This window comes from Nicotiana sylvestris, chromosome 6 (assembly GCF_000393655.2).
Source record: "Nicotiana sylvestris chromosome 6, ASM39365v2, whole genome shotgun sequence".
NCBI classification, from domain to species: domain Eukaryota; kingdom Viridiplantae; phylum Streptophyta; class Magnoliopsida; order Solanales; family Solanaceae; genus Nicotiana; species Nicotiana sylvestris.
This window is the reverse complement of record NC_091062.1, coordinates 37,020,645-37,043,595: the sequence shown is the minus strand read 5'-3', so window position 1 is coordinate 37,043,595 and position 22,951 is coordinate 37,020,645. Positions and strand designations below refer to the sequence as shown.

General features: G+C 35.2%; 3 protein-coding genes and 1 pseudogene across 4 annotated transcripts; 2 read left to right on the top strand and 2 right to left on the bottom strand.

The window, feature by feature from the left end:
• Window positions 1-861: 861 nt before the first annotated feature.
• LOC138870491 (uncharacterized) lies at window positions 862-1,866 on the bottom strand. The gene has a single exon (XM_070148300.1). It carries the CDS (start codon window positions 1,864-1,866, stop codon window positions 862-864), a length of 1,005 nt encoding a protein of 334 aa, XP_070004401.1.
• A 675-nt stretch (window positions 1,867-2,541) lies between these two features.
• LOC138870490 (uncharacterized) lies at window positions 2,542-4,016 on the bottom strand. The gene is made up of 3 exons (XM_070148299.1): window positions 3,731-4,016; window positions 3,026-3,634; window positions 2,542-2,810 (listed from the first exon to the last, which is right to left on the bottom strand). Exons 1-3 carry the CDS (start codon window positions 4,014-4,016, stop codon window positions 2,542-2,544), a joined length of 1,164 nt encoding a protein of 387 aa, XP_070004400.1.
• Window positions 4,017-5,757: 1,741 nt separating this feature from the next.
• Window positions 5,758-14,005, top strand: LOC104214214 (uncharacterized). Of its 2 annotated transcripts, none has more exons than XM_009763857.2 (9): window positions 5,758-5,911; window positions 6,012-6,081; window positions 6,167-6,245; window positions 6,504-6,582; window positions 7,214-7,322; window positions 12,549-12,637; window positions 12,712-12,776; window positions 12,893-12,974; window positions 13,203-14,005. In XM_009763857.2, exons 1-9 carry the CDS (start codon window positions 5,843-5,845, stop codon window positions 13,353-13,355), a joined length of 795 nt encoding a protein of 264 aa, XP_009762159.1. In that variant the 5' UTR covers window positions 5,758-5,842; the 3' UTR covers window positions 13,356-14,005. The 2 variants fall into 2 exon arrangements, with proteins under 2 accessions (XP_009762159.1, XP_009762160.1); XM_009763858.2 differs by having other exon boundaries at window positions 5,760-5,911; window positions 12,896-12,974.
• Window positions 14,006-14,069: 64 nt separating this feature from the next.
• Window positions 14,070-14,176, top strand: LOC138872299 (U2 spliceosomal RNA; annotated as a pseudogene).
• The last annotated feature ends 8,775 nt before the right edge of the window (window positions 14,177-22,951 follow it).

Below are 22,951 nucleotides of genomic sequence, written 5' to 3'. Positions count from 1 at the left end.
CCTTCGTGACCATTTACAATGTTGAAATTAAAAAAGTGTACTTTTTAGATCTCTTATGTATAAAAGTAAATCTCGCATGTATAAAAAAAGAGATAGAGTTGTAAAACTAAAAATAAGTTTATTAAGACTCACAAAACCATTTGTAATACTACAAATTGAAATACATTTGTAAGAAAATACTACAAATTCTAAGGCGATTTAATATTTCACATTAAAAGTTCGAATTCCAGCAAAATGTGCTTGAGTTTTATTTTTAAAAGTTTTGAACTTTAGCACACAATGCTGGTTTTTCACTTGTAGGAAATTTTCGAACTTCAAGAGCAATTCATGTTTTTGAACCGATAAATGTTCAAACTCCAACAGTCTTTCTTGGAGTTGTTCACATGTTCTAAGACAGAGAATTTTTGTTCAAATTTTATTTACGCATTAAAGAGTGGTTGTTCTTTATAACATGTCAAACAATGACTAAATACAGAGTAACAATCAATCCATAAAATGGCCATTCCACCTAATTTTAACAATTTTCTTGTTATCAATTTTGGCTAATTAACCCAAACCTTTACATTCTACCCCAACTTTTTTTTGGTCAAAATAAAAAATTTTATTCAACCAATTGTGTATATTTACATCCACTAGTTCCATTTGGACTCAAGAACTAGCCATCTTTATTTCTACCTATCTAAGATTATTCACTTTTTATATTTACAGCCAAACTATCTACCCTTAGCTAGGATAACTATTTAGTCCATCTAATATCTTCCTCCAATTCTTGTAATTCTGTCCTCTAATGTGTAGCTGGAGACTAATTTCTCTAAGTCTATGATGACTTTCCTTCCTTCCATTCTTAAATCTTCTGGTATTTCATTCACTCCATATGTGGTAGACTGTTGCAGCAAATAACCATGCCATCACCTGTGCTCTAGCTCTGCTTCCTCGACACCTCTTGGACATCCAGTGCACTTCCTCATTCCATGCCTTAGGTAGTCTATTTTCACCCATCCACCTCAGTAAAGAGGTCCATATATGTCTTGCATAGTTGCATTCAAATGACAAATGAGCTAAAGTTTCTGTAACTCCCATGGAACATAGTACATAATCCTTTGGAACATTTATCCCCCATTTCTCTAATTTGTCAACAGTTGCAAGTCTTTGTCTAATGGCTAACCATAAGATGAATTGGTGTCTAGGTATCTGCCTTGCCCCCATAATGAGATTTTTCCAAGGAACCTTCAGATATTGTGGTTGGAATGATAGATAAGCTTTCTTAATGATAAAACCATCACTACTGCTGCATTTTTTCAATTCCACCTTGTAGTCCCTGTCTTCAAACCAGCTTCTTGCATCAAAGATTTTCTTCACAAGCCAACAAGCTTGTGATGGGGTCTTCATAGTAGCTAGATCCTTGTTCTTTATATAGTATCCATGTATCCATTGCACCCATAGGGACTCTTTTCTTGATGTTACTGCCCACAACAACTTGCAAATAGCTGCTCTATTCCACAAGTTAAAGTCTATTAACTTCAGACCCCCTGCAGCCCTTGGCATATATAGTGATTCCCATGAGATTAGTGCTTTCCTAGATGCTTCACAGCTCTCAGTCCATAAAAAGGTTCTGCATATGCTTGTGATTAGTTGTATAACTTTCTTTGGCAGTACAAAGATCTGAGCCCAATATGTTTGCATTTCAAATAGAACACTCTTGATTAATTGTACTCTTCCACTATAAGACAAGAATTTAGTAGTCCAACACCTAATAATTGATATCCTTTTCTCCACAATTGGCATACATTGTTGAACAGTGATCTTCTTGGATAAGAGTGGAACTCCCAGATATTTGAATGGCAGTTCTTCTGATGCAAACTGCATTTCATTCAGAATCTATTCCTTCAGTTCTTGGGGAACCCCAACAATGTATAATGAACTCTTGTCAAAATTAGCCTTCAATCCTAACACACTAGAGAAGTGATTGAAAGCTTGAAGCATTAGTTGTATGGAAGTTCTGTCAGCCCCGCAACACATGAGAAAGTCATCAGTAAAACATATATGCACTATCTTCAATCTACTACATCCGTGGTGATAATTGAAGTCCGGGTTATACTGCAACTATTTTAAGGATATGTTAAGATATTCCATGATCAATACAGATAGATATAGGGACATAGGGTCACCCTGTCTCAGTCCTTTCCTTGCCATAAACTTTGGAGTAATTCCACCATTGATTAAGATGGCATAACTCACAGTAGTCACACACTCCATAATCCACCCAACAAATTTCCTAGGGAACACAAATTCTAGCAAGACAGATCTAAGAAAGTCTCATTCGACTGAGTCATATGCCTTTCTGATATCAACTTTAATAATGCACCTAGAAGAAATTCCCTTCTGCATATAACCTTTTACTAGCTCATGTGCAACAATGACATTATCTAGGATACTCCTTCCTGTTATGAATGCTGATTGTGAGGCTCCAACAATTTTGTATACTACTAATTTGAGTCTGGCAGTGAGAATTCTTGCTATTAACTTATACAAAGTTGTACATCAAGCTATGAGTCTATATTCCTTTGTATAAGTAGGATTGGTTACTTTTGGCACTAGGATAAGAGTGGTGTAATTTGCTTCTTTCAGCATTTTCCCAAATTCAAAGAATTGTAGGACAACTATGCTTACTTCCTCCCCTATTACACTCCAGTATTCTTTAAAAAACTCTGCATTAAATCCATCCACCCCTGGGGCCTTATCGTTTGGTAGCTCTTTCAATGCCTGTTGAACATCTCCTTTTGTTAGATCAGCAGCATTTGTTGATCTCTCTGTAAACAAGGGCCATCTTTTGCAGTGTGAGTGTCTAAGCAGGGTAATTCTTGTGCTCTGTTTCCCATCAAGTTTTTTAAATAATCTATGAATTCCTATTGTACCTGCTTTGGATCTGTTAGCTATACTCCTTACTCATTACATATAGTTGCAATATTGTTCCTAGCATGCCTTGCTTTGAGTTGGGCATAGAAAAACTTAGAGTTTGAATTACCCTGTGAGATCCAAACAACTCTGGATTTCTGTCTAAGGACTCTCTCCTGAATTATAGCCCATTTCTCCACTTCCAACACTATCTCTTTCTCTTCTATAATCAGTTGTGCATTGTAAAGATCTGTTGCCATTGCTTCCTGAGTTTCTTTAACCTTTGCTTGCAGGGCCTCAATTTTTTGATCTAGTTTATTCATTTCTTGATTCATCTGCTTTACAGCTTGTTCTATTTGCTTTAACTTCCTGCAAACTCCATATATAGCATAACCATCCACATTGGTTTCCCATATAGATTCCACCACTTCTTTGAATGAATGTTGCTTCAGCAGGACATTGAGAAGTCTAAATGATTTTGAAAGTTTTTGTCTGACAATAGTAGTAGTTAATAGTATAGGGGAGTGGTCTGAACAACCAGGATTTAGGTAGTGAGCTTCTATACTGCTATACATGCTAAACCACTGAGCATTGCCAAATGCCCAATCTATCAAGCTATAAATTCTATTTCTAGGATCCCTTTTGTTGCACCAAGAGTACTGCCATCCCTTTCTTCTGATCTGACCTAGCCCAACTTCATCCACACAATCTTGGAAATCCTGTGTTTCAATCTGTTGAACTGGTGCTCCATGATTCTGTCAGTAACAGATAATATTGTATTGAAATCCCCAAGAATGATCCAAGGATCTACCATCAGGTTGTTAATTGATCTCACTTGTCTCCAAATGTCTTTCCTTCCTTCTATGGTGTTGTATCCATATACAAATATTGCATAACAACGCAAATTGAGAGCCATTATCCTTCACTTTGTAGTGAACAATTTGAGGTCCTAAAATCTGTACATCAACTTCCACCAGTTGTGGTTTCCAGCAGACCCATATTCTTCCATTTGGGCAACCTATATAATCACAGTGAACCTGCCACTCTGCCCCTAACTTCTTTTGTATCTTCCCTGCTCTTCTAGCCTTAACTTTTGTTTCTAGGCAGCCCAAAAGAGCCATTTTATTTGTAAGTAGAAAGGATTTGAATTCCTTCTGCTTATAGGGCTTATTCAACCCTCTAATGTTCCATGATCCAAGGATCATGGGGGCTACTTGGTTAGATTTGTGTCCCTTACCACATTGCTAGTGGTAACCTCTGGGTGTATTCTTAAAGCACTGAATTGATTTCTTCTAAGCATCAGTTCCAGTTTATCAAACTCCTAATTTTTTTTTCTGTAGTAGCTGGTATGACCCTCTTTCCCCGATCAATCTGTTTCCTCTGCTGTTGCTCATCACCTTTAGTTGCTTGCTCATTCTTAGGCTGCTCCTTGCTAGTACCCTGCTCAGTTAGTTGCACATTATTCTGATTATCACCTGTCTGATTAGGCATAGTCTTAGCTTTCCATTCCAGCTTCATGTGTTTCTTTTTGATATTCTGTTGAGGCTGTTTATATTCTGCTGGTCTCTCCTTGCAATTCCCTGTGATATGTCCAACTTTCAAGCAATCTTGACAGTATATAGGCTTCCATTCATACTCAATGGACTGTGAGTAGTATTTTCCGTCATGTAATTCAAGAGAAAGTGAATCTGGCAGAGGCTGGGATATATCCATCTTTATCAATATCCTAGCATAAACAATCCTTTGCTCTTGAGTAGTTAGTTTATCAGCGCATATAGGATTCCCAAGACAGCTTGCTATTCTACCCAAATTGCCAGAAGCCCAAAATTGGATTGGCAGATTTGGAAACATAACCCACATCGGAACAATTTGAGTAGATTCCTTGTGCATTTGAAACTCTGGATCCTACTGTTTCAGAATAAAATGCCTATAATTGAACGTGTATGGCCCTTGTTGAAGAATCACTGCTTTATCTTCCTCATTCTCAAACTTGAAGATGAAATACCCAGTGTTATGGAGAAATACATGAGGCATACTAACGAAATTCTATACTCCATACACAAATTTGAGCATTTCCTTGAAGGTAGGGTTCCTACCAATCACATACCCAATTAACGCTAGACTCCACTTCTGATTCTGTTTAGCTATCTCCTGGGGGTTTAGCTTAACTACTTTCACTCCATCTTTCAAAATCGGTGGAAAGTAATTTAACTTCAATCCCGTGTGTTGCTCTCTATTTCCTCTAACAACTTCAGCCATCGTAGGTTTAATTCCACTATACGTTGCAGAGAAAGTCAATTTCCTCGCCGCATTCATAGCTCCTGCATCAAGTTTCGGCGGAGTTTCTGCAATTTCCAGTGGAGGTCCTGCTTGTAACATTGTAGGAGCACTCCCCATTCCTGGGAGCCAGTGACCTAATTGAATCGATGCTAAGGTATGGGGAATGCCTGATTCTGATGTTATCTGTCTAGTTTCCAGCACCGGAGCTTTTGGCGAGACCGGTGCCGGACCTAGTTGCTTCTTTTTCCTCGTTATCTCCGCTTAGGCACATGTTAGTAAATCCTAACGTAATATGCGCCGTCAGAGCTTTTTTAATTGGTCTTAATATTTTCCTGTTGAGGTTTTCTACCCCAACTTATCATTGAATTTTATTGGGCAAGTTATTTATTTGGCCGGTCAATCAAAAATAATTACATGTACTAGTCAAATATAAAAAAATATTATAATAAAATATGTATACTATATATTAATATATAAAAATATACATATTATATTATTTTTGGGAAGGGCTATACTATGTAATTTTTCCGTTGTTTTTTTTGTACGCCCAAATTTGAACAGCCTGCGTGTATTACATTCAAGTGACCTAAAGCGACGCCGTCGCACGAAACCTGTTGGCTTCACAGAAAAAGAAGACTAGGAGCAACCAGCTGGGAGGGGCAGAAAGATGGCGGGTCAACTGAAAAATCCTAAAAAACAGTTTCAGCTAAACCCTAACTGGGCTCAGCTCCGTGAAGTAAATTCACTTCCTCACTCCACTTTTTCATTTTCTCTTCCCAACGAACTTTACTTTGTATTTCTGATATCTATTATGCACTCTATTTCTCATTCTGCAGCAATTAAAGAGTAATGGCTTCAAAAAGCCTTCAGAAGCATCAGAAACAGAAATCCCTAATTCCATATTAGGTATAAGCCAGGTTCCTTTTTTTGTAATGGTCTAAGTATTTAAAGTTGTCTAAGTTTTATGCTTACAATGGTTTGTTGTCTACAGGAAAGCGCAAAAGTAGGCCCGGTGATGATTCTTGTGATGCTCGGCCTAATCCTCTTATTCCAACTTCATCAGATTCAAGGTGAGTTCAGAAAAAATATGCCTTTTTTTTTGCTTCCTTGTCTTTTTTTTTGGGGGTGGGGCGCTAGATTCATTATCTGTTTGGATACCTTTTATAAAAGATTAAATTTTTAGGATATTATATTGTTGGAGTAAAATTGTGGCTATATAAAAAGCTAAGCTTCACACTTTCCTGTTCTTATTTAAACCTCCGATAATTCAAGTGTGATTGAGTAAAATCTTTAATGTTCTGCAATTTAATCATTAGCTGCATATGCAGTGTTACCGATGTGATAGCAATGGATTGTGAAATGGTTGGTGTAAGCTCTAACAAAAGTGCTCTTGGGCGAGTCACACTGGTATTCCTCAATCGTACCTTCTCATTAAATACTTCTTCACTACATTTAGCAAATGGTTTTACTAGCAACTGTTTTTGGTTGCTTGATGCTAAGAATAATCTTTTGGTTAAATAGTTATAAGCATAGACTGCACTAACATTTTCATAAATAAGCCGTTTATATCCAACTGATAAGTTCTCTTCTAGCTGGTCCTTCCTCTTTTGAGTCAGGGACGGAGCTGACCTTGTCCAAGGAAGGTCAATTGACACCCCGTCGCAAAATTACACTGTATAGATCGGTCAAAAAATATATTTTTATGCATATATACTATATGTTGAATCTCTTTGACTTTTGTGTGTGTTTAATTCTTTCTTTTTTTGACTCCGCTCAATGAAAAAACTAACTTCGCCACTGTTATGCATATCATTCTTCTTTCTTCTTATGGATATGTGAACTTTTAGTACAAGAATTTTTGATGTTGCTATGTTAAAGCTTCTAATTGTTTCCCTACAAAACAAAACTGACATGTTTTAATTGTCGGGGATACATTCCATTAGTTGTTCTCAGTACAATATTGTTGTTTACGAAATGCCTCATTGCTTTTTTATTAGATTTATGCATGTACAATTAAATGCAAACCAGCTTATGTCAGGTCAACAAATGGGGAAATGTGATATATGACGAATTTGTCCGTCCAGTTGAACGTGTTGTTGACTTCCGCACCAAAATAAGTGGGATTAGACCTCAACACTTAAAAAAAGGTTGGTTTCACTTCTCTCCGCTCATTAGAAAAGTTACCAACAGAAGGAGAAGTTTCTAGTCTGGTGTCTTGGAAGAATTATGACTACAGGAAAGTCAATCCTTGCTAAAGAAGCAGAAGACTGAATTTTTTGTACTATTTGCATCTGCTTGACACCATTAACAATATCACTTCATCAAAAAAGATAAAAATAAAGTAGAGACAGCAAATTGAAAACCTTTCTTCTGTTATTATAATTTAGTATGTTAAGTTACAGCCGTCTGAGAAGCAGTGTGGAATTACTTTTGTACGTTAAGTTGCAGCCATTCTAGAAGCATTGTAGAATTTTCTCAATTCTATTCATCTGATTTGATCCTCAAAATTTTCCCACGTGGAGTCGGAATGGAGATTTAGCTTCTTTTAAAAATGCAGATTCCCATCCCAATGCTCATAGATCATCACCATATTCTAGAGTTGAAGATCGTCTTGCTTGAAACTACTTTCAGAGCTGCAAACGTCAGACAGCTCCCCGGTCCCCTCCTGAAACCTATAATATCTCCCTTTCCTTAGCAACTGGATGTTTGTACTAAGGTAGCATCACATTTAGTCGTTCACGAGCTCTTTTTTCTAATAATGTACTCTTATATGATTTCTGCCCTAGAATAATCACCTCATTATCCATAGTTTCCTGTAGTAGTGTTACTTTCGCGGGAAAATAATTTCAAACCACACAAATTTGACTCGAAAGGTTATTGTTAATATTGAGTTTTTTCCCATTCTTAATACATTTAAGGACCGTTTGATTCCTGGGATTAGGATTCTAATTCCAGGATAAAATTTATGATTATGTTTATCCTTTGTTTGGTTAAAGATTATATCTATCCAGTATTTTGTTAATGATTATGTTTATCCAGTGTTTGGTTACCCTTATTAGCTAATACCAGTATCAATTTATACCAAAATCTTGGTATTATTTATCCCATTATGGATGTAGGATAATAATCCCAGGATTAGCTTTACCTGGGTAAATTTATCAAAATTACTATATTACCCTTCAGGAGCTCTTTTCATTGTCATCGTTGAACTATCTAAGGTTAAATTAAAATAAATTTATCCAGCTTCTTCAGACTGAACACATGTTTGGGATTATACTCCGGATATTCCATTTCCAATTAATGAACCAAACAAAGCACTTACTAAATAATTCAAGGATTATTAATCCTAATATTATAATAACTAGAAACCGTTGACAGTATTAGTCTCAAGGTTAACTTCTTGCGGATGTTTTCCTTGCCTTAGCTCAATTCAGTAACTCAAAAGCTCTTACGGTTACTTAAAAGAATCACTAAAGAAAACTAAACCATATGATGTAAAGATATTCATGAAACTATGCTATTTGTCTTTTGATTAAAATAGAATAATGAATAACTTCACTATTCCATTTGGAAACCCATCAAAATTCAAGCATTTAAACAAGAATCAAATCCACAAATAACGATCAATACACCATGTCTGTCAAAAGCCTAATAGGAAACTACTCCATAAATGAAGAGAAGCACATCGTAATTAAGAAATAAGAACTAAAAAACATTACAACTAACTTCTGAATTCAAATGCACATTTTTAATTTATTGTTGATGAAAAATGTATTTAATTCATGTGTCCTTGAGCTCTAGCCATCTTCTCAATCTTTCGTAGGTCAAAAGTTCCATTCAAAATTGTGTTTTCCATGTTTATTCCCTGTAGAAACTACCTTGAACCAAAATACCTCTAATGAGCCGAAACTGACTTCATTGCATGGGAGAATAGCCTGGCACGCCGCAAGGCACGAAGCATTGCGTGATGTGCTCGGAGGATATTTTTTTTTGCATGTTTGGATTGATCAGGCTTGACACCTCGCCAGGTGCAACGTGCCGTGATAGGTCATTTCTAAGCTTTCAACATTTTTCTTCAATTTTTCTCATGCACACTTGGTTCTCGGCCCCCGAGCTTGATCTCAGTTGAATTTCTTAGACTTTTACTCTGACTTCGAAGCTCTTTTAGCTCCAAATTAGTTCCTCTGCTCGGAATCAAGCCTACACAACCAAACACACACGATAAGTATATAATACTCATTTTATAGGTCAAATACGATTAAAGCATAAGAAATAAAAAGCGAAATGCAGCCAAAAACATATTTTTCTTGCCAACCTTCATCTAGCATCTCGTTTATGTTAGGAAATTCTAAGATGGTTTTGACTACCATAGCTGATGCGGGACATTGAAAGAAGCACATTTAGTTGGGCATGTGATGTTGCTCCACTGGTAATTATGTGGGTCTTATAGAGAGAAATAAGAGAGCTTTTGGAGGTGTAGAGAATAATTTTGTAAATTTCAAAAATAACCTCTTACCCTTCTTTTTTGTGCCACTATGAAGTTCCTATATATACAAATCATATGTTTTATAGAATTTTGTGCTTGTATACAAGTTTTTTTCTTTTTTAAATAATGGTGGTGTTCGGAACAGCTTTTGCCCAACTTGATATTGGTGTTTTTTCCCTATCATTAATTTCTTTCGATAATAGTGGTGTCTGGACCACCTTGCACGCGCCTCAACTAAATTCATTGGCTTGGTACAAAATACTCTAAGTTCTCAACTATATCTAAAAAGAAAAGTAAGATTCATTGCATATTCTACATAAAAAGAAACATAAAAAGAAAACAGTAGTAAAATATTTATAATTTGTTAACTTAAAGAAAGAAAGAATGAAGGAAAAGAAATAGCAAAAGTTAGGAGTGGTTGACAGAAGCGAGAAGAAAATGATGATTGGTTATGAAGAGGAAGAAAGAGGTAAAAGTGTGAATATAAAAATTCTTAACAAATTAACGATTTATCCAATTAGGAAATTGAGTAATCCACCTCCAAATCGTTAAGCCGTTAATTATAAATTTTCAATCAGTTCACCAACCATTACCCCGATAATCCGATACCAATAAGCCAATAAGTCAATTTTGCAGTTCGGTTAACAATTACCGTTCGGTTTTGAACAACCTACCACCGACAGCCTTGAAAAAAAAAAATTCTTTCTCTTCTCCCAGTTCGTTGGAACCACTTTGGTCTTATCTCGAGGGAACAAATAGGCGTGCGCCTACTGAGGTGATGATAATTCAAAAGCTTTTTTTTTTGCAAAAAATAAGGGCCCTGTTCCTAGATCCCTTCCGCTCCGCTCGTTCCGAGTCAGGATTTAAGAATGAGAGTCATCCTCGCTGCTCCACGCAGTCTCTACCAATGATCCTTACAAGCCAGAGCAGATTAAAGTTTCACTTATGTAGTGTCTCTTAATGTCATAATTAGTGTTTCCAACTTTGAAGAGAGATCAAAACACTGAGAAACCAAGCTACCTTGTTTTGGCTTCCACTGGACTGATGAAGAATATCAGTCAATTGTATTGCATTATTTGTGGATGGTAAGTGAATGTGTATTTTGTTGTGGTAATGGGTGCTAAGAGTGTAACAACCTAATGGGGTGGAACCTAAACTCCAAGGTGGATGTCTAGCTGTTTTATCTACTTGAGTTGAGTAAACTAGAAATGAATTAACAAATATGAAGCAAAATGCAACAATTGTTAAGAAAAGAGAAATAAGTGATTTTGGCGAATGAATTGTTTGATTATTCCCGCAAGTATTTTAGTTTCTAAACTATGTTTATAATTAATCTAAAGAAGGTAAGTATAATATTCCTAATAAATATAGGGGTTTAACCATTTCCATATCTTCAAGGGGATAGATTCTAGCAATATATATGATCCCATAGTATACACATTCTTACCATTCCCTTTTAAGTTGTAGTGTACTTCTTGTATTCTTTTAATTTACCGCAAGTACACAATATTATGGAGTCACAAAGTGATGTTGTGAGAATATACAACAACAACAAACCCAGTATAATCCCACATGTGGGGTATGGGGAGGGTATTGTATGCGGAGTTCTTCCCTATATTGTAAGAATATATGCTAATTAATTATTCGGGTTGAACAAACTTGTTGTACACCCAAATTCAATCTTTTGTCAAATAAAATAGCATTCTTATTCTTAGATGCTTTGTTCTTTCATGAAATTTTGGATTTGAATTCTTAAAATAGAGACTCAAATTTTTGACTCTGATACCAGAAAGAGAAATAAGAGATGTTAGGAATGAAGTGTTTGATTGTTCCCTCAAACATGTTCGAGTTCCAATAGTGTTTGCAAGTAATCTAAAAAGGGTAAATATAGGATTCCTACTCCTAATTACATGGATACCTGGGTGCTCTAAACCTTTCTATATTTTTAAGGTATAGATTCTTCCCATATTGCTTCTTCTATGGCTTCTATGTTACCGTATTTCCTTTCATTATTTTGGTGCTTGTGCTTTACTTGAGCCGAAGATCTATTGGAAACAGCCTCTCTACCTCATAGAGGTAAAGTTTGCGTACACACTACCTTCCCCAGAGGATTACATTGGGTATGTTGTTGTAGATTCTTCCTATATTGACGATTCCCTAATGTTTACATCCTTAACAGGAATAATGAAAGAGGGTTATCTCTACTCACCAATATTGGCTTTTAAAAAGCAATAAATAATACAAAAAACTATAAAGGGAGAAGAGAGAAAATGAAAAGAATAGAGAGAGTTTAGGAGAATGAGAGAGAATGATCTTTTCATGAACTATGTTCATTTGGTGTTATTCCAACCTTTCAAAATAAGTATAGGAGGATTTTGTTGATTCAATAATGGGTTCTGAACAAGTTATAACTCTTAAATGTCTTTGTCGAAAAAAACTCTTAAATCAAAAAAAGTTATAGCTCTTGAAATCTTTGGAATTCTAACTTAACTGAAAAAATTAGACTAGATAAAAACCTTATATCCTGCTAAAACATAAGTTTATCTTCATTTTATTTCTACCTAAAAGAGACGTACTGTATAATAAAAAAATTAAAGAAAATAATATTGCAATCTTTGTTGAACCACATCACTAGTTTAATTGTTCAAAGTTGAATAGTCTGTTGGTTTATCCGTAATCTGAAAGGTTTATATTTTTGTTTTGTATTAATGGTTTTTAGCGGTCAGTTTGAACTAGTACTAGCTTGACTTTGATTTGGACAAGTATTTATGGACAGGGTAATTCCATTTTGGTGAACACCGCTGTCTGCAAGTTATATGCTCAAAGCATATCAAAAATATTTTATTTGTTTTGTCTGAATAACATGCACTTCTGATGTTATCTGCAGCGAAAGATTTTCGCATCGTTCAGAAGGAGGTGGCTGAACTAATAAAGGGACGGATTCTTGTCGGCCATGCTCTGAGAAATGATTTTAAGGTAACTGTGCACCTTCTCAGACTTTGCATCTGGAGTACTTTCTATAACTTTTTGAGAATTTTTTTCCTTTACAGGCCTTGTTATTAAACCATCCAAAGCAGGATATTCGTGATACTTCTGAGTTTCAACATTTTCTGAGGTAATTTTCACCTCGCCCCTGCCTCCCCACCAAAAAGAAATGCTTGGTTCCTTGCGGCTTTCAGCTATCAGCCTGTATTTTAGCTGCAATATGTTTCTGACATTGGGTTGATAAAGTAGGGAAGGACGCAGTCGCGCGCTTCGGCACCTTGCCACTGAAGTCCTTGGAGTGGAGATTCAAAACGGAGAGCACTGCCCAGTTAGTTCTATGCTTTTAATGACTTTATTGTGCTCTTATACTTTATTTTCTTGTAATTTTTCATCCTAACAAATGGAATCCTTACTGTATGTGCTTTAATGTACTGTAGTGTTTGAATCTGGTTTTACAGAATGAGTCTCAAAATTTGAATTTTATAGCAGCTTGTCAGTTTATTATCCTAGGTCCATATCCGAATGATGTCTAACTTGTATCCATAATGTTGTGCAGATAGAAGATGCCCGTGCTGCTATGATGCTTTACCTAAAGCGCAGAAAGGAATGGGAAAAGAGCGTCAAGGACTTTGTAAGGCTCAAGGAGAAACAGAAAAAGCGCAAGCCAAAGAAAAAAACAGGCGTATTGAGAAGACCTGCATCTGAATAATGCTGAAAATTCTTCCTAATGAGATGATAACTCAAATTTATCTCTTTGCTCGTTACATGCGTCAAATTACTGACTGGGGGGAGCGAGAGACCTGACTAAAACATGGTAGATGTTGAAGGATGTGAGGTGCCCCAGGGAAGAAATATAATTGGACCCTCTATCACTATTGTGGTCTGCCAAATTTTGTGCTCACTGGACCTTATTTTAGTTTAAAGAATCACAATATGGATCCACCCAAGACTGGTTCTTCTAATGAAAGAAGGAAAATTGTCGCTTCTTTCGTGCTTTTTCACCAAAGAACTGCCAGTCTTTTGTGCTAGATTCATATAGCCTAAGCTTCCATGTTAGCGCTTTGCTTACCTCTTGTAGAATTGAGCAGTCGTTTCATATTTACTATCTTTTCCTTTTGGAAAAGAACGGGATTTCATCAGAACTAAATATTGTAAACCAGGGCAATTAGGAAAGAGTTGCTAGAATTCTATTTACAATGTGGCATATTTTGCTTACAGCATCTTCCAGAGGGGCCTTAGTTTACAGCATTTTCCAGAGAGGCTTTTGTTTGATTCTAATTGTTGTTTTTGCAGAACAGTTTGTATCATATGAAACAATATTGGACTATTGAGTTGCTGTGATGGTAGTTGAAAAGTGTTGATAGTCTAGTAATGACACTGCTGATCATTGTAATATCTCTTCTTCTTTTCTGTAGCTGAGCATATAACTTTCTCGGCCTTTTGGCTAAGATCAGGTGTAATATCTGTTCTTATCAGATTTGATACGGTTCATCAGCTCACATGATATTAACTCAATTTTCTGTAGCTTATGCTTACTAAAGCTGTGTATCTGGCAATTGGAACTGTGTATCATGTGAAATTGAGATAACCTTTGGCTATTGACATGAAATGCTTGGAGTTTATCTGTAACTTTACATACCAAAAATCATCAGATAATTATTCAACTATTCAAGTCAATGAGCAATAGTAGCTCATTTGTTAATGAAATAGCAGGTCCACAGCTCAGTTGCTGGAATTTGCTTGGAGGAAGTTCATAAACTGAAATTATCCTCATGAACCAACTAATGTTCAGCTCATGCAAGCTGGGGTGACAGATATAGTGAACTTTTCCATATTGTTTTAGTTTCGTTGAAGAAAATAAAAATACTCCTTAAAAAGATGAAATCAAGGTTAGTTTGGTCTTTTATCCTCGAAAGCGAACTCCCTTTATTTATTCCATGTTGGAGTAGTATAATTTTGTTTACTTCTCCAAGGAGCTCTCCACTTTGCTCCCTTGATGACTCGAACCTGTAACCTCAAAATTGGAGATCGAAGATGCTTACCAGTTTAGCAACTCAATTCGTCGTGGATCAATATAAATTAAAACTGAAATTGTGGAATAAAATTATATATCGCTTATACGGGAAACAATATGCAACCAAACACAATATAAAAAAATAGTATCTTATATTCCTTATCTCGATGACCAAAAGCTTCCTTAGGGTACGGCTTGACATCTTATTAGCCGCTTAAGAAATTCAATTCTAGTGATTAGTTGTAATAATTTTTTGATTTCCTAACTGAAAAATGCTAAAAATATATTGCGACTTTAGCTATCAGCCTTTTAATACAGGGAATTGGCTCAAATATGGCAACGAACTTACAGAGAAATGACTCACATATGCCACTCATTAATAGTTGGTCTGAATATGCTGCAATTATTACCATTTTGGGCCATATGTGCCGTTTCAATCCACTATCGGAACCCCACCTTGTATAATTAGGATAAAATTTTGCCACGCCACATTATTTAAACCCTCTATTACTTACCAATGCTCCTCCTATCTCATCATATTTTACGAGCCTTTTCCCAAGTCACCATCACGTTTCAACCACTGTAACACCCCAAATCCCACAATGAACACACGTGCATATTCTTATTTTACATACTCATACTCTCCATACCCAGCTTCATATGTCCCAGCATCACTACATATTTCGACAAAGTGTGCTACATGTTGCTTTAGATTTTTCTTACCATCAAACTGTTGAAATTGAGCATCCTTAAGCTATTGATCCTTGTATTATACGCTTTTGCGTACGTAAGAGAGAACATGACAACAACTTCATACTCATCCTTGATAGTCCCATTGATGAATTCTTTTAGTTGGTCGATTGGAATATCCTTGGATTTCCTTGGCAGGTATTACTTGTTTGTGGGAAGATCAATATGTGGCAATATTTTAAAGACTTTGTTGACAATTGTTATAATCAAAGTCAAGTGGCATCTCTTCTAGAAGACATTAGAAAAGTGGCAAAATATCTTGACAAAGTGGCAAATTCCATCAGCCACTTTCTTGCCATGCACAACAAGTCTTCATGCAAATGAGGCTATAAATAGCCAGTACCAATCACTCATTTTTCATCAATAATCATTATCATGACAAAGAAATCATTCTTCTTCTTTCCTTCTAAATTTCTTTATTCTCCACCTTACCTTTGTTATCTTTCTTTTTGGTAGTTTAATTTCTCTTGTTCCCCTCTTTTAAATAGCTGGATTTGTAATTTAATATTTTGCTGATTAGTGTATCCTCTAATAAATTAGAGATGAACTTGTTTAATCTTGGGGAAACATTTCACATTGCTGAAATAGTTTCTTAGGACAGTGCCCAGCATGACTCAAGTCAATCCGTGTATCCTCTTACAAATAATATTGAAGCAGTATTATTATTGTTATTTTTCAGTGTCATTTCCCTACAATCTAAGAAACTATGGCAAGTAATACTACTGCCGAAATTTTTGATGGTGCTACCAATTTTGGTGTTATCTCCGCTGCTACTGTTCCATCTGTCCTGCCAGATATCCATGGTGTTGCAAATACGTTATTGTATCCAAAACTTTGGCAGACACTAATGTCAAAACACAGGTACGTGAATAGACATGGTTACATATCCAATAATAAAATTAAAACCTTCAAGAAAAATACACCTCAATGGAAGAGAAGAGTTAGGATAAATGATAATCTCGCTAAGTCAAAATTAAATTTGACTAAAGCAGATAATATTATTGTTGCGGTCATTAAGCAAATAAATAACAATATTAGAAATTGGGTGATAGACTCTGGTGCTACTAGGCACATTTGTGCAGACAAAAATGAAGAAACTATTTAGAGGAAGGAGAAGAAACTATTTATCTTGATGACTAAAGAACAACTCGTGTTCTTGGGAAAGGAAAAATTCTTCTCAAACTCACATATGGTAAAACTAAAGCATTGAGTGATGTATTACATGTTCCTAATATCCAAACCAATTTGGTTTCTGTGGGATTATTAGAAAAAGTTGGAGTGGAGGTTTCTTTCGAGAATGATGAGGTCGTATTGACCGAAAATGATATTTTTGTGGGCAATGGATATTGTAACCATGGTTTGTTTGTACTTAATACTTCCGATACTAGCAATAAAAATGCATCTTCTTCTGCTTATATGGTTGAGTCAATTTCTTTGTGGCATGCTAGACTAGGACATGTTAATGTCGCGTATATAAAGAAAATGCAGCCGCTAAGATTAATATCTGATTTAAACTCAAGCAATATTAACAAGTGTGAAATATGTGCTGAAGCTAAAAGTACTAGAAAGACTTATTTTTTTATAAATAGAGAAACTGAATTGTTATCTTTAATTCATACTGATTTAGGCGACTTGAAGCAGACAATGACTAGAGGTGGTAAAAGATATTATGTGACTTTTATTGATGATTTTTCTAGATATACGAAGTTGTATTTGCTTAGAAATAAAGATAATGCATTTAATGCTTTTATTTCTTATAAAACTGAGGTTGAAAATCAACTTAGTAGAAAAATCAAGAGAATTAGATCTAATAAAGTTGGAGAATATTTATCTTTAAATGATTTTTGTAAAAAAAAATGAAATTATTCATGAAGTAACTCCGCCTTATTCACCCAAGTCAAATGGAGTAGCTGAAAGAAAAAATAGAACATTAAAAGAGATGATGAACTCTATGTTAGTTAGTTCTAATGCTCCTGATAATTTATGGGGTGAAGCTATTTTATCTGCATGTCACTTACAAAATATAATACTACATAGAAGAATCGACAAAACTCCTTATGAATTATGGAAGGGTTATAAACCTAACTTAAAATATTTAAAAGTGTGGGGGTGCCTTGCTAAAGTTCTTTTGCCTGAACCTAAAAAGAGGAAAATAGGTTCTAAAACTACTGATTGCATATGCTGAACATAGTATAGATTTCTTATTTTAAAAAGTAATGTGCTTGATTGCAATACTATAATTGAGACAAAGAATGCCGAGTTCTTTGAATATATTTATCCACTGTCTAACAAAATGCCTCATACACCTGTTGAAACAAATAATGAGATTACCTCTAATAAGGAGCTGAGAAAGAGCAAAAGGCCTAGGAAAGAATTTTTTTCTTATGGAAATGATTTTCAAACCTTTTTTGTCAATAATGAACCATCAAATTATTTTGAAGCTATATCTTCTTTTTAGAAGCTAATTATTGGAAAAAGGCAATAAAAGTTGAAATTGATTCTATTATGAAAAATAATACATGGATTTTAACTGATTTACCTCCTGGTGCAAAACCTATTAGTTGTAAATGAATTTTCAAAAAGAAATTTAATTCTGATGGATCTTTAGATAAATATAAAGCTCGGTTAGTAGCAAAAGGATTTTCTCAAAAATAAAATATAGATTATTTTGATACATTTGCACCAGTGACTAGAATTTCTCATATTCGAGTTTTAATTATCTTAGCTTCAATCCATAAGCTTTTTATCCACCAAAATGGATGTCAAAACTGCTTTTCTAAATGGTGATTTAGAAGAAGAGATTTATATGGTTCAACCTGAAGGTTGTGTCATTCCTGGACAAAAAAATAAAGTTTATAAATTAATTAAATCTCTTTATGGCCTTAAACAAGCTCCTAAGCAGTGGTATGAGAAATTTGAACAAGTCTTACTGAGAGACTGTTTTTCTTCAGTTGAGGTACATAAATGTGTTTATACTAAAGTGGTAGACAATGAATATGTGATAATATGTCTGTATGTTGATGACATGCTTATATTTGGTACAAATTTAAATATTGTGCAAAGTACTAAATTATTTTTGTCTGCTAATTTTGATATGAAAGATCTAGGTGAAGTAAATATGATATTGGGAGTTAAAGTTATAAGGAGTGAAGATGTCATAATGTTGTCACAAGAATATTATGTTGAGAGACTTCTTAAGAAGTTTGAATATTTTAAAGTCACACTAGTGAGCACTCCTTTTGATGCTAACTCTCAATTGAAAAAGAATAATGGTGACCCAATTGCTCAGTCTAAATATGCTCAGATTATTGGGAGTCTAATGCATTTAATGAATTTTACAAGGCCTGATATAGCCTATGGTGTATGTAGATTGAGTAGATATACTCATAATCCCAACATGGAGCATTGGTCTGCATTAGATAGACTAATGAAATATTTGATAGGAACCATGCATTATGGTATCCTATATAGTGGATTCCTTCTATTTTAGAAGGGTACAGTGATGCAAACTGGATCTCTAATTCAGATGAGACAAAATTCACTAGTGGTTATGTATTCACCTTTGGTGGTGGTACAATATTGTGGAAATCAGCTAAACAGACGATCATCGCTAGATCGACTATAGAGTCAGAGTTTGTAGCTCTGGAGTTAGCTGGTTCTGAGGCTAAGTGGCTAAGAAACTTCTTAGCTAATATCCCTTTAATAAAGGATGTATTGCCTCCTCTGTCTATGCATTGTGATTGTCAAGCGGCAATAGCTATTGCAAAAAATAAATCTTATAATTGTAAAAGTAGACACATGAAATTGAGACATGATGTCATAAAACAGCTGTTGAGAGATGAAACAATTTCCATTGATTATGTGAAGTCAGAGATAAATTTGGCCGATCCTCTGACTAAACCTGTGGGAAGAAAATTAATCCTTCAAACCTCAAAAGAGATGGGGTTAATGCCGACATGTTGTCAATAGAGATGGTAACCCAACCTATGTGATTGAAGATCCCATAAAGTAGGTTCATATGGGTAATAACAAGTCAATATTGGCACTGATGCACTAAAAGAGAGTGCTTGACTGCTACTAATTGAGAGACTGAGTTATAACTCTTAATGAAATTTGTAGTCCTTATGGATGGTGTATTTAAAAGCAGTATACACTTGATGAATTCACCTATATGAGAGTGGAGTGGGCCGCTCCTATGAGATTTTGGCCTAGTCTCTAGAGCTCTTAAGAATAACCAGGCACACACATGGCTTATTGGGTGCAAAACCGCGTTGAACAACAAAATTACCGAGGGTCGAAATGTGATTCATAAAATCTCTGACTTACAATAAGAGTTATTGGTTCATAGAAATATTATATTTCACCAGTAATTCTATAAGTTAAATTTTATTGATCTAAGTTTGGTTCATAGTCCAGAAGACACCAAACCTATTACATTTGGACCATACAAATCTAGCAAGTTTATTTTTGAAGGTCTTTAAAATAGTGTGGGATTGTGGCAATATTTTAAAGACTTTGTTGACAATTGTCATAATTAAAGCCCAGTTTCATCTCTTCTAGAATACATTAGAAAAGTGGCAAAATATCTTAGCAAAGTGGCAAAATATCTTAGCAAAGTGGCAAATTCCATCAGCCACTTTCTTGCCATGCACAACAAGTTTTCATGCAAATGAGGCTATAAATAGCCATTACCAATTACTCCTTTTTCATCAATAATCATTAGCAAGACAAAGAAATCATTTTTCTTCTTTCCTTCTAAATTTCTTTATTCTCCACCTTACCTTTGTTATCTTTCTTTTTGGTAGTTTAATTTCTCTTGTTCCCCTCTTTTAAATAGCTGGGTTTGTAATTTAATATTTTGCTGATTCTTGTATCCTCTAAATAAATTAGAGATGGACTTGTTTAATCCTAGGAAAACATTTCACATTGCTGAAATAGTTTCTTAGGACAATGCCCAACACGACTCAAGTCAATTCGTGTATCCTCTTACAAATAATATTGAAGCAATATTATTATTGTTATTTTTCAGTGTCATTTCCCTGCACAATCTCTTGAGATTCTAGATGCTTTCTTGGTGCATGACTAGATTCTCCCTCCACAAAGCCTTCCATATTGTCCGTAACTTATCAGTCTCAACGTTTTGCTTTTGCATATTCCTGGTCAAGCCTTCAATTACTTTTTCCAAGTTTACTAGTTGTTCCTTGCAGATGAAGCATTGGTCATCATTCCTTGTATGACTTCTGTAGATGATTGTCACATAAAATAATCCTTGACTAGTTCACGTCAATGGGGTGTAAATGAAGAGGATTTGTCACTCGAAGTACCATCATCTTCTTTTATGGTGGAATTCTTAGATCCATAGAGCCTAAGTGGAGTTAGGGTCTGACCAACTATTTCAACAATTTATTTCCTCTTTCCAATGCATTGGTAGAGAATCTTGCTCGTTTTGAGGATAAAGATTCGAAAATAAGGGGAGATGCCACCAAACTTGGAGTGCTTGTTGTCCCAGCATGCATGCTTTGCTCCTAATAACTTCTCCAAGCCTATCAAAATTATATACTTTTCTCCTCATAACTAGTTTAAGGCTTCCATAGGTGACATCAAGGATACTTTGCACATTAACAGAGATCTTGAAATCAAAAACCTTAAAGAAAGTTGATTTAGAATTAATCTACTCTGAAGCCATTTCGATGTTATCGAACTTTGATGGTTTAAAAAGATGAGATGAAAGGTTAAGATAGCATGCCGAAATTTATAGGTAATATAACTTCATGTCTAAAAAATAATCAAGATAAGAATATGTTATAATAAGTGTAGTATTTTATTTCAAATATACTAAATATTACAATCTCTATGATTCCTCCGATTCTTCTTTTCAGAATAAATTCAGGAGTTTTCGAGCTTGATCTTGAATTTATTTTACCACGAACGATGATCTTGAATTCAACTAGCACGAACAAATAATATAAACTCATACTTCTTGAATTTTAATTTGTTTGTCGTTATTGAGCTTGAACTTGATTTCTTGAGTACTTGAATACTTTAGCTCATAGAGAAATTTATGGCATTTGATCCACGAGCTCCTTTTTGCTTCTTCTTATGAATTATGATCTCTTTTATGAGTTATAAGGATCTCTATTTATTATAATAGGAAGAAAGATTTATGATGAGAATATTCTTTTTTAATCAATCAAATTGAAGCAATGACATGACTACATTTGATTGGCTAGAGCATATCATTTGTATAAGCCTTTTGATTTGACTTGTCATGCCATATTTTTTGGCATATGGAATCACCTATTAGCTCTTTCATTTGACTTGGCATGCCACGTCATTTGACATGTGACAAAAGCTTAGACCTCTAGGAGGAGATGATATCTCGAGCTTAATAAGAAGGACTCATCATTTAAAGCTTAAATCTTTGTCTTTTTCTTCTTCCTGTGGTACAACTTTATGAAATCATATATGCAACATTTACTATTTTTCTGTGATAATATCTGTTGGTCAATTGGTAATGGTAATACGTGTTCTTTTTGGTATGATATTTGGTTGATGCATAAGCCTTTAATTGAGAGAGTTGATATTTCTGTTCCTGATCATACTGTATATTATAATTTATTGGATGTTGTTAGGCATAATGTAGACTGAAATTTGTGTCTCCTTTCTTATTATATTCCGCAATAGATAATAGAGTTACCAGATAACTTTTCACCTCATAGTCAACAGTTTGGAGATAATAATTATTTTTTGGAAATATAGCACGAGTGCTTGATTTATGATTGCTTCAATGTATGCTCGGGCTGTTTGGACCGCGCTCTTGATGCAGAAGATAAGCCTTATTTTTTTTTCTCTTGGTCTCCATGGTTGGCTTACCACTAATTTAATGTCTGAATTCAAGATTTCAAGGGAGTTATAGATTATGATTGAATAACCTCCTAGTCCTTGTACGTTCTTTATGTTTTGCTTAAGACTTTTCATTTTTCTGGACATCTCATCTGGCTCACCCGTCTTGGCAGCTTTTCAGTTTCCACTAATGACTCGTACTGAAGAGTTTGATTGCATGGAACTGAGACCTTGAAAGCTATATTTAGAGAGTAGTATTAGCCATCATAAATATGAGATGGTGGATCATTGGTTGGCCTCGTCACAGGAGGTGGTGGCGAGATTGTATATACCGGCGTGCTAGACACGATGAGAGGGGTATTTCTGACCGGTGCGGTTGGAGGTCGCACATTAGAGGTACTAGGGGCGGCATATATGCTGTGGTTTGGCACATGCCCTGGTAGTAGGATGTGATCACTCGTTGCAGGGAGTGGTGGTTGAGTAGTCAGGGGTACAGTGGAAGTTCCCTCTAAGGGACCCGAGGTGGAGGCTGACCGGAGACCCAAGCTTGATACACATCAGACAATTGTTGTTTCAATCTTCTTACTTCCTCTAACTCTTGCTCAATTGACTGACCCTGGGGGTCGTCACTGACCAACTCAATTTCATCATTGTTATCCATTGCTACCTTTCCTATAGATCTGGTGAAGTAATGATGT